We start from the raw sequence: 12,226 nt of genomic DNA, 5'->3' as shown, positions 1-12,226 counted from the left end.
ATTAGCAACCATCACGCTACTGCCATTATTCATAGCTGTTATCTCCTAATGGCGAAAGATTCCTGCCATTCCCTAGAGGCTGCTCTCCTACCACTCCTCTTCCTTTCCAACAAGCAATATCCTCTCTTTCTCCAGACTCTGTTCCAGCCAGCTCACCTCCATCTCAGCTCCTTATAAAGGCACTGAGATTATTCTTATTCCATCCTTCCCCCTTACTAATGGGATAGCACTAGCAACACACACATATAGTGGTTTTATTCAATTTAGAATATAGAAGCTAGAATTTGTTGTAGTAATATACTGTATCTCTCAGCCTTATCTTAAAGTAGAGCATCTGTAGGAAACCAGAACTGGTAGATGTTAAATGATTCGGTTACTAAATGTCCAGGGCTTAATCAAACTCCTAATTAAAATAAGAACAATTATTTCCTTGTAGTATCTAAAGAGAATTAAGAAGCCTGCCCTTTGAAGAAAAGACTGTGCAGGAGAGACATTTCTCTCTCGTGATACATTACACTGTGCTATCTTATCAGGAGGAAGTCACTATGGAGTGGACAAACAACTCATTGAAAAACTATCTGAAAAACTTGAAAAAATACAGTTACAGCTACTTGCTGTCAGAGGGAGGGAACATACCTAGTGAGGGCAATCAGGGGACTGTTACAGATCCAGTGCTATTCAATATTTCTGTTAACAAGTTGGATGCAAGACCAGAAAATGCACTTTTAAAATATGTGAATGACAGAAACAGTGAGGTACTGTTATCACCATGGAGGCCAGGATCACAAATAAAAACAAATTCTGAATTAGAAAATATTAAATGAGAAAAATGCTGTAACACTGAAACGATGAAACTGTATAAAAGACAAGTATGGAGCTCTACACTTAGGGAAATGAAGTCAGGTGAACAAAAATAAAATCTGGGCAACAACTGGATAGGCAGCAAATTAAAAAACAATCCTCATCTAACTCCTCCTTTATTCAGCTCATCTTTGCTGAATTTAATGAAGGTCCAGCAGTGAGTCCAGGCCAGGACTAAGACCAGAACCCACAAGTCATGCTGTAGTGCCCATTGCTTTAACCAGCCAGCAACATTTACCACATAAGGCCACTGCTGTAACGAACTGGCCACATTTAGCACACAATGATTTTTTTGACACAAACACCAGAAATATTAATTCCCTAACATTATGAGTTCACAGAAACAGTATGATTGATCAAAGGTCACATCAAGACTTAGGATAAAAAAATCTGGACATCAGCAGTTCTTTTCAGAAGACAAAACTCGGAAAGGCACAGGCATGCGAACAGAAGAAATCTACACAAGACAATTTTATAACAGCTGCATCAACTTGTCCTGCTAGGATTCACATGACTTCCTTTCCAGAAGGAATATCTCCTTCCCACTGTGTTCTTGTAACTCTCATTAGAGCTAGAGGAGATTATAAACATCCAAAGGGACACTACTATAGGGAACAAGCACAGCTCTCTGCATGATTTTGTGAATGCTTGCGTGTATGTCTGTATAAATACCGACATACGAATGAACAGGTAGATAACTTCTTGTATGTTTATTATTCATCACGAGTAAATGGAAAATCTTGTATACGGATATGGACTTAGGCACCAATTACCTGTCCTCTGCCAAGGCCTCCATAAATCCATAATAAATTAAAATGCTATACACTTCTTTAACTAAAAAGCTCCAAGAGCATATTGAAACCTGTCAAAACAAAGTGAAAAAGGGCAGGCAAACAGTAGGAGGTTCTGCACCAAGAAAGGAAAAGATGTTGCAGTGTTTACTGAGGATGCCACTGAGTGCATTCCTAGCAAGGCGTCTTCTGTAAAAGCCAGCAGGGGATGAAATTATGGCCTTTTCTATACAATACACAGAGGCAGGAAAAAGTGAATTTGCATATGGGGAAGGGCAGACTCTGCTTACCCTGAATCCTCTATAAAAGTAGCAGAGGCAGAATATAAAGCACTTGCTCAATCCATAGGAATATTTATGACTACTTTTCTCAAACTGCTTAAGTTACTCTTCAGTCATGAACAACAAAGACAATGCAAGTACAACATTTTCAAAAATGTTTTTGAAGTGGCAGCGTGTTTACTGTTGATGAAATTTGATATTTAGACTAATACAGGTTTCAAAATAAGTATGGATTTATTTGGCTGGATACCAAGGGAACATTTTCTGTCCACGTGCCTGTATCTAACTGAGAGAAAGCCAAGCAGCATTTCTCCAGAACTTTCTTCCAAACACTTGCTAGGTAATTTCCAGTATAAGATGTTGCTCATGCTCAGCTTACTTACTTTTTGATACTTCAAATGACTCAAACTTCACAGGCTGAATGTAGTTCACCAGGTTAGACATCTCTTCTGTGGCCATAGCCTCACTTCCAGCAGTTCCCTAGGACAGAGAAGGGAAAATGCTGCAGTTTTCATCTGTCCATGGTGGCCATCAGAGGCCACAAATACCAAAGCCCAGTTTTCTGTCAACTGTGATATCTTTCATTGATCCTGGCTTAGTGAAGTCAATGCCTCACACAGGGAGCTTCACATAATAAAGAAGAAAATTCGCTGCAAAATGTAAGTGTTTAATTAAACTGCTGCTGTATTCATTCTTTTTGCATGGCTCCTAGGGAAGCGACTGAATTACCTTTACACATGCATGGTGCTGAGCACATTTATCAGTACTGTTGGATAAATAATAAATATAGCTCTAAGTTTTTGATGTCAAGTTTTTCTTCCAACAATGATAAATACACCACAAGCAGTTGTCTAAAACAGATCAGCTGTGGTGCTATTAATTCTTATTCTTCAGTAAATGAAAATATAAACAAACAAAGCAAAGATGTGCTTCCAAACCAATTAACAACCAACTTCAGAAAGTTGGCGGTGTGTTTCCCGTGCTCTGCCTCCCTTTCTCCACTAGATGGTAGTCCCACTCCTGGTAACACAAGCCAACCCACAACTGCTGGAACCGACCCATCACCATAAAACACATCTACACCCTTACTTCATCCATCGACGACTTTTTACAGTCATCATCATAGTCATCATCATCATCGCTCTCCATCTCTGCTTCTCCTGAAAAGTTTTAAGCAGAAGATAATTACTGGCTGAAGCAATAGTTATAATTACCAGCAACAAATTCGAGAAAGATGTGCAAGTAGCACTGCTTACAGGAGACTACATTATCCATGTGCTTTTTGTCACAGCACAAATCAAATACACTGTCTCGAGGGATTCATCCATCTTCAGCATTGATAAGTTCTTATTGCCCAACCAAACAAAAACTCTTCCTTTGCAGCTGCTGGATTCTCAGTGTTTGGAAATCATGAGAAAAGAGCGTTGTGGTGTGCGTAGTGTGCACAGTGCTTGGGTATAGTATCACAAACTACTCTGAAGAGATGTTCCCATGCTTGGGGCACAGCCCCGAGGTTTGGGAGATGTGAGTTCAAACTCCCTCCTCTCTGCTGCAGGATCCCTGCAGGACCTTCAGTGAATGCCTCACCCCCTCCGGGAAGCACACACGTAACAGCATGCACGGGGTGAAGAAATCATGCATGAAAATTGATGAGATTCTCATGCGCTGTGGTATCAAGGGCTGTTCAGCAAAATCCATCTGTCCTGAACGTATCGCAGTACATGTACTGAGGTAGCGCAGCTGGGAGGATCTGGCACAGGAGCCTAACTGCAGTAGCTTGACTTCAATTCCCTTCACAGACTGCTTTGGTGTGCCTTACTGTTAGGACTCCGGTGGCATAGCTCAAATGCACCGGCTGAGGGCAGTGCAAATCAAATTAACGTGAAGAAGATGCATAAGGCTCATCCTTCCCCTGAAAATGTACTGATGGAGTAAATGGGACCAAATAAAACACATTTTATGCCTTGCTCCCAATTGCGATGTACTCATCAAATTCCTGTGGGCAAGACACAGATTCTTTATTGTTAATTAACGAATTCCTCCCCTCACCTCCAAAATGTTTTGATTTGGTTGCACCAGAAATTAAACCATTAAGGAATATCAAGCTTATCTTTCTCTTTAGTAACTCCTCCTGTGGGTCTGGCTGTCATAAAGTATACACTGTGCATCTTAAGAAGACTATGGAAAAGAAGGTTTAACTTATACTGCAGTCACCTATCCACACCTGTAAGATTGACAACTCTGTCCCTAAAGATTTTATTCCACAAACCTTTCAGCTTTCTTCAGCAGTGGCAATTTTATTTTGGCAGCACAAAAAACTAACCACTGTGTAGCATTCCCAAACTCTCCAGAGAACGGTAATTCAGTCTCAGTTCCTCCTGTCAATTTAGGGTCTAATCCAAAGCCCACTGAGTCAATAAAGAAACTCCTCTTTGTTCCAGCAGGCCTTGAATCATGCCCAGTGGGCCCCTTCTGAACATGGAGAGCACATATGATTTAAATAATGAGTGTGCCTTTCACGACCAAATGATGACTACCCAGGCTGTGTTTCCTTCCAGATGCAGATGTTGAAATGTCAGGCTTTTATTCATGAACACATTTCTTCCCGAACATTTCATTGAAGAAAATAACATGATTGCTCAACAGGCTCAAGGGATGGCTCAGGGAACCTCAACACATTGCAAAGAGCCAGCCGAGCTCTCACAGGATTTGCAGTGACAATCTTTGGATGGGAAGCTCTCAATTGATTTAACCAGACTGGCAAAATAATACTTTGCACAGTCCACAAAATGGGCGACACGGGTAGATTTCAGCCAACTTGCACTGCTGAGATACCAGGTAGATGATAGCTTGTTCTTGCTAGAAGTGTCCAGGGAGGAAAGTACGCAACACATTGTTCACTTATTTAAAAATATTTAACAGGAAAACTCCCAAGGAGATCAGATCTCATTTTCAAGTTCTGCATCAGACAGCAAAACCAGGACAAATAATACACAGGATTGCAAACACAAAATAAAAATTAGTGTTTTAGAAAGTATGACTACATCTGCATTGCCTTTCACCCAGCAGCATGGTCCTATGCTCAAACCCAGCCTTCTTTTCCCGTTACACTGCTGGGACACAAAGTCAGAGCAAGCCGTGACCAGACTGAGGAGATGTCTGTGCTGCAGACGCCTTCATGCTCACCCTCCCCAGTGGTGGTGGGATCAGCCCCATGCCATCACTCCTATCCCTTCCCAGAAGGGCACAGACACCGTGTATCATAAATGCACGTGGGCTGACACACGCAGCTGTGCTGCAGGTCACGTCCAGTAGGTACGTGTGAGCTTGTCTAAGGGACAACTAGCTGTAATGGCATAATTATTATTTGCATTTAGATGGGATTACAAACCCAGGTCAGGGCAGGACCTCTCCATGCTATGTGGCATACAAATACAGTGAAAACAGAGAGCCCTGCTTCAGGGGCTTGCCCTCCAAGTATGAGACAAGAGCCTGCCCATGGACAGAGGCAGACAGAAGAATATCAAGAAATAAAAAGATGTTGCTCCCCACCACAACAGGTAAGTTATAACACAGATACTGTCAACCGCTCATAGGCAGAAGGGCACAGGAAACTTCTCAGTGGAGTCATGGGGCAGTTTCAAGGATGTTTTCAAGGAGCTGCCCCTACTGAGTGGCGCAGCATGGGGAAGGCATAAAAGTGCTCATTGGGCAATGTAACAAGTAGACAAAGGAGGCTGAATCCCAAGTGATGGGTTCAACACAGTAATACTGAATGGAAGATGATTAGAAGAGAAGGGCTGGGAATGGCAAGCCAAATCCCTATAACCATATAGGGAGGAAGGGAACCATATAACCATGGCTGAGGAAGCAGAGTGCTACATATTATCCATTTTCACCATGCCTCAGCAGCATGACAGATATTGAGAGCCTAATAAAAGGAAAGGTTACACACTGCTTGAAATTCAGAGGAATTTGGTAACGTGCCTTCTCAGACCCCTTTAAAATAAACAGCCAGAACGGATTATAAATCTGGCACTTGCTGGTGCAGCTTGTTAGCTCTATAACATTTAGGCAGCCACCAGCATCTTGGGGGGGGGGGGGGGGGGAAATCACCTTTTGTTTTTTCCACAGGCTGTACATCAGCACTTTTTGATTTTTAAAAGGAAAAAATGAACTTTAATCAGTTTGCTAAAACATTTTACTTTGTAACAGTGGGCCATGGCCTCAGTTGGCATGCGGCAGCAATGTACCAATGCATTTACATATACTGAGCCTAAAACTTTTTATCCAGTTTTCTATTTAGTAATCATGAAACGATGGAGCCAATTCTACCCTCTCTCTCTGTCTTCCTGTGACTCTTTCCTTGCAGCACCCACTGCTCTGACAAAAAATGTCACCCTATCAGTGAGAAATTAACAATTTGCTCGAAAATTTAAATACTGTTCAATTAGCAAGTTTTGGCTACTTTCAGTAGAGGCCTACTTTTGGTAAAATGTATGTACCTGTAGAACTACCACTGTTCTTTTTGCAGTGTAATCTAACTTCTTGGAAAATCTTGCTTATTTACTTCCGTCCATTGTGCTAAAACAGCCAGGTCTAAGATGCTTGTTTACCAAAATTACAATCTATCTCACAAGTATTATCTTAGAAATTCTTTTTCTGCTTTGCTAGCTTTGCTATACCTTTAGGGAAAGCTTTTTCCACTGACAGATATACCCTACTGAAGTTACTTTTAACATCAGTTTCCTTAACATCTTGCAAGCCATTCTGCAAAGCTCGTTTCAGAACTGTTTTTTTAATTATTGCTACTATAGCACCGCCACCTAGCTTTTATATGGTATGTTTTATAAACATATCAAAAGGGTGGCTTATTTGGGTTTAAATCTGACCTCAAGCAGTGTAAGACAGAGTGAAGCTTGCTATCAACTTAAGTACAAATCTCCATATTTTTTGCACTGCTGTGAAAAAACTCATTTAAAATCTCAAGAAGGCTAAATCAGCACAACTTTCTCCTGGAGATCAGCAGTAATTCTGACAGAAGCTATACAATACAATAGAGTTATTTGAATAATATGCCCAACTTGCTAAATGTAAAGATTATATTAAGGTTGGAGTATTGAAACACTTCATGTTAAGAAATGTTAAGAATTAGGCTTCCTTTAGTGAGTCTTCGATTGCATGCTTGCCGTGCTCCAGCATTACATGTTGCTGATAGAGATGCACATAAGGAATGAGGCAGTGAAAAGAAGGGTGTCATGGTGACTGTTGAGCACTGCCCCATGGAACCATGCTCTTCACCGGGTCTTGCCACAGTGGTCTTATAAAATGGTGAATCTTTTTTTTTTTTTTTTTAAATGTTCACATAAATCTGGCATCTGATTTACAGAAATGCTGTGTGCTCATAGGCACAAGATGTAGCTGAAATCTCTGGAGCTGTGCTTAAAAATTCAAAGTATTCTTGAAAACTCAGATCCTGGATATTCCTTGCCAGTCACCTCTAAACTGTTCTTAAGCTCTCTCAGATTTGGCTGTCCTTAGATAAAATTGGCTTAATATTATTTCACTTCCCACAGGTATCGTTCAGATAAATTCACTGTTGTTTGTCAAGTGCTCATATGTAGCCTGGATACCCCCACAGAAATTCACTGCAAGATGAGGATGCTACATCTAGGATCAAGTATTGAATGACAGAGAGAGAACAAATATTGACTAACTGCATTCTCCAAAAGAGGTATAGGTTCTAAAGGAGAAACAACGGCTGACAGAAGGATTACAAGTAATATATTTTGGCAGTCACAGATGAACCAAGTGACCACATCAATTTTGCAATCTCAGTTCTAGCATTTTCTAATTTGTAAGTGTTCATCTTCACAATCTACAGTTAACAGAGGTTGTTATATAGGCAACACAGACATAATATTCGCAGTCAATTTGTAAAATTACACACCCTATTATGGGACTGACTCCCTTGCCTTGCATCATCATCAACACCTAGATTCACAGCTCAGGTCTTTTCCTATAAAAGCTCATAGAGAGGCTCCTGCAAGACAAAGCTGTTACCCTCTATGCAGATCAGGCACTCAGAAAGCAAAAGACATATACTTTGCCACTGGGTTCTCACCATATCCTGGTAACAAAAACGTAAAGTTAGGAACCCAGGGTTGATTTCAAGTGTTGGAAAGGAGTCAGTTGGCATACGCACACTTATTTTTATGTTGCTTGGGATTTGTCTAAAGCAAATAAAGAAAACAGTATTAAATCATTCCTGACACCAGGATGAATCTTCCTTTGAAATCCAAGCCCTACTCCAAAGCATGCCCTTTTCAAAGTTTCTTAACACAATAGTTGAAAACTCTTTCTTTGCTTCTAATAGGATAAACAATGTTATCCACAAATACAGCAGGATTTTTTTTTTTTAAATTCAGCTTGAGGCAAACTGCCAGCATGAAAATTTTCAGCTCAATTAATCAGAGTTTAGAAAAAATTACAAACAATGGAAAAAAGTTTTTTAATTGCAAATGGTAATGAACTTATATTCCAGTAGAGCTTTCAATTTGCTCTATAAGTATTCTACTACTGGAGCATAAACCTCTACGCTTCTAGCAATCCAAAATTTCAGTCTTAATAGGAAGAAGAAATTCTAGTGCAGGGAACAGACACTGGGCTGGAAATCAAGATATACAGATTTTGTTGTTTGTCCTGCTGCTAATCTGCTCCTGTGGTTTAGAGCAAATCCTTACTTTATTTTTTTCTCTGCACTTCTCTTTGTTTTTTCTAGTTAGGTTTAAAGCTCTTCAGGACAAAGAGCATGTCTTACTGATTTTTGCATACCAACACTCATAATGGTCCCCTGCAGATCCCATAGGCATTACCAGAATATATGCATTAAATTATAGTAACTTTTCTATTTGATTTCTGATTTTAAAAATTCTGCTAATAATGAACAAGTCAAATGTAATACACTGCTTTCCATTGGCTACATTCCCTACAATTCCTGATGGTAACAAATATTTGTTTGCAGTATTGTTTTCGCCTGTTTCCATCTCTGGAACAGGAGAACATCTTACAGCACTTTGCATAGAGGTCTGTGATGTGTTCCCAGCTAATGCAAGACAACTGCGGGCTGAGCCTTGCCTGCCTGAGGAACAGATATCTCATTCACAGTTATCCTAAATCTTAAGACACTGCAGAACCACTGCAGTTCTCCTGTGCAATGGGTTAAGTCTGAAAGTGCACCAAATGGTAGGCACATCTCAGAGGCAACAGAGAAAAGAAAACATTCATATTTGGTATTGGGCTTGGGCACATCGAAAAGGCACCCAAGGGTGGAGGAGCTGGCAGCTCACTCTACTTCCTAAGCAGTGCAGATAAATGTTAGTACACATCACTGAGCTTTAGGTCACTCCATACGTGATTCCTCAGCCATGAGCCTTCACAGACTCCTGGATCAATGACACTTAGCGTTGTTTCCTGCTGAGTAAGGCCCACACTGGTGTACCTTTACCTTGTTAGAGCAATGTAAATGGATTGAATTATAGCTATAATTAAGCATTTGTGTTTTAGGGAGAAATATATTTGTAGATTCAATTCATACCTGCTCCAGGGGAGGAAGGTTCAAACATACTAGACGTATCACTGCATGTGTTGGAAGCTTGCTCTGAGAGCTTCTTTTTCGCACTTCCATCTGCAGACTTATGCGACTTCTTTTTATTCTTCACCAGAATTTTGTACATTAAATCCATAGGGCTTGGAAGAGGAACCCCAGGTTCAAGCTTGCAGAAAAAGGAAGAGAAATTTGTTACAACAACAAAAGAAATGAGCTTATGGCAATTTCTTGGGGCCCACATGGTGCAAGATAATTTAGTAACCTCTATAAGCCCTGTTAAAATGATATGTATTTTGCACAAGAGGTAATCTCAACGTTAAATGAAACAGGGCTACTGAGGGCACTTAAGAAGAAAAGAAAAATGCTTTATGAAATGTCTACAGTAATAACTGAAATAAGTATCAGTTTAAATATGAAAGCCTACATTATAAAATGGCAGCTATGAGAATCAATTGCATTTAGAAGATCACAATTCACTGTATCAGAACAATCTCTGCATCAGAAATTATACGCTTAAGTCACCAACAGCTCACATTGTTTAACCCCCTCCTTTAGACTCTGTTTTGAAAGGCCATATATGAAGAATGACACAGGACTGAAACACTTAAATAAAAATTCACACAGATATTTGTGATCTGATAAATACCAAACCATATTACCGGGTATTTTTCCAATGGATCCATAAGCAATGCATCTCCAAATATCAACCTGCAGTACTCTGCCATTTTTGCCTGTTGTTTAGGGCTAAAGGGGAAGAAAAGAAAGAAAGAAATGAGTCCTACTAACGCTACAGAGTGAAAGCAGCAGTAATGGAATATCTAATATCCCTAAACTAGATATAATTTCCTGATCCAATTGCTGTGAATTTTTCAGAGACCTAGATATATCATGCAATTATTCTGATTCGTCTGATAGAGCTTATCAAAAGGATCATACATGAAGTAAAGGCACTAGTCAATTGAATAATAGTGAAACTGAACTTTTAACATTCAGGTATATTTTCCCATGCACTTCGTAGAAAATTAAAAAATGAGGCTGTCAGTTGTTACCTTTAGGGAAATAACCGTTACATGAATTTGCCTCTTTCAGGCATTTTTATAATATTTTCCTCCTTATACACGTCTGGCATTCTTCTCACGCCCCCACCCCACCCGACCCCAGTTGGATTTCATTCTCTTTTTGTCATACCTGACCTAAGGCATAAAACCCAAAACAGTTACACAGAAAGCAGTCTCCTGTGCAGGGGTGTCTGTTAAATTTCCCAAGCCAAGGGTACCTGTCACCTTACTCAGCATGTCTATAAGGCACAGCCATACAGAAGAAGGGGCAGAAAACATTACTCGGGTCTCAAAACCAGCAAAGCTGCATCAGTTATAAGCACTGGTAGAGAAGCAGCTAGCTAGCAGATTTTCTGCTAAAATGCAGCCCACTTTCCCACCCTATTTGTTAGCCTGTGTGAGGTGGCTGCTGTGCCTGTGCAGCGTGACAGCCCGTCCAGGCACAGCTCTGCCCGGAGCTGCAGCTGCACCTCTGCACTGCGCTCCACGACAAAGCACTGACCCATCCACAGACCTCCTGGGCCGGGTTTGCACCAAAAGCTTGCACTGCTCTCGCCGCTCACTCAGAAGTATTTCCCCTGACATATCCTCACTGGCAGAAGTCATAGCGTAGATGTAATTGTGCTACTGCTAAGATGTATTATGTCAATTAGTAGAATTGCTGTAATAAGTGCTGGTATAACTACATTTTATATGCATATAATTACACACTGCATGCATGTTATGTGTATGTAACTGGGACCAACATATCAGGACAACCTTCTTAGGATCTGCATGTAATACCAAGCTGCTAGGTGTAGCTGCTCAATGATCATTTTAGCTTGTTTGGGTATGTGGTCAGATTCCTTTTTTAGAAATTTTTAAATTTTATTTAAAATCAGACAGAGTGTCAAATTTTACCATAGTAAATTACTTCAGCAGCTTTCATGACACCCTCTAGAAGTAAACTGAACCTCAGTAAACTCTACTTATAATTAATTTTCCCAAAGTGCAACGAAAGAATGAAATAATTCCTGCATATCAGTGATGGGAGTTTTAGGACTGAAGATAGGTTATACTGCTCAGAAGTATTACTCAAATCATCTTAAAATGCAGCTCAGTGCTACTGTCACTCTCTTTCTAATTTTAGACGACTGTGTATTTTTGTTATATGCGCCTGTTTAAAATCTGTAACATCTGAGCTTAGGTATCTTTAAAAGTTTCCTTTTTTGATACTCTGTTGAGAAGTCTCAATTAAAGGGAAGGTTTATACAGCTTAATATAACTTCCTCAACTACTGTTAATTATAATCTGTATATCATGGAAGATACACGAATGGTATAAGCGATTATGTTACCATGGAGCTATTTTTCATGACAAAATAGAGCTGGGTATATAGGAAAAAGGAGTGCTCATTTTCCTCTTGCAAACTAAGAGTACAACCACCGCTGGGTCTAGTTTGTCATTAGCCACCAACTGAGCACCTGGCACTGCAGCTCTTCCTGGGGTCAGCAAGGCCAAACCAGAGCTGAGATAAAGGCTGGGTGGCATTTGAATCAGAAAATGTAATTTCCCCGAGATCAGCATTCTGGATGTCCCTTGAAGCAGATACGGCGTGAACCGGTCATTAGCTCAGTCACTGACAAA

General features: G+C 40.3%; 1 protein-coding gene across 1 annotated transcript in view; it reads right to left on the bottom strand.

The window, feature by feature from the left end:
* PLCB1 (phospholipase C beta 1) overlaps positions 1 to 12,226 on the bottom strand; it is a 408,615-nt gene that overhangs the window by 90,369 nt on the left and 306,020 nt on the right. The window contains exons 13-16 of the mRNA XM_050893175.1: positions 10,202 to 10,286; positions 9,531 to 9,708; positions 3,023 to 3,093; positions 2,317 to 2,413 (exon numbers count right to left, since the gene is read on the bottom strand). Coding sequence (XP_050749132.1) covers positions 2,317 to 2,413; positions 3,023 to 3,093; positions 9,531 to 9,708; positions 10,202 to 10,286 — 431 coding nt within the window. The remainder of the gene's footprint in view (positions 1 to 2,316; positions 2,414 to 3,022; positions 3,094 to 9,530; positions 9,709 to 10,201; positions 10,287 to 12,226) is intronic.

Source organism: Gymnogyps californianus, chromosome 3 (assembly GCF_018139145.2).
Source record: "Gymnogyps californianus isolate 813 chromosome 3, ASM1813914v2, whole genome shotgun sequence".
Classification (NCBI taxonomy): domain Eukaryota; kingdom Metazoa; phylum Chordata; class Aves; order Accipitriformes; family Cathartidae; genus Gymnogyps; species Gymnogyps californianus.
This window is presented reverse-complemented; position numbering and strand designations above follow the sequence as displayed.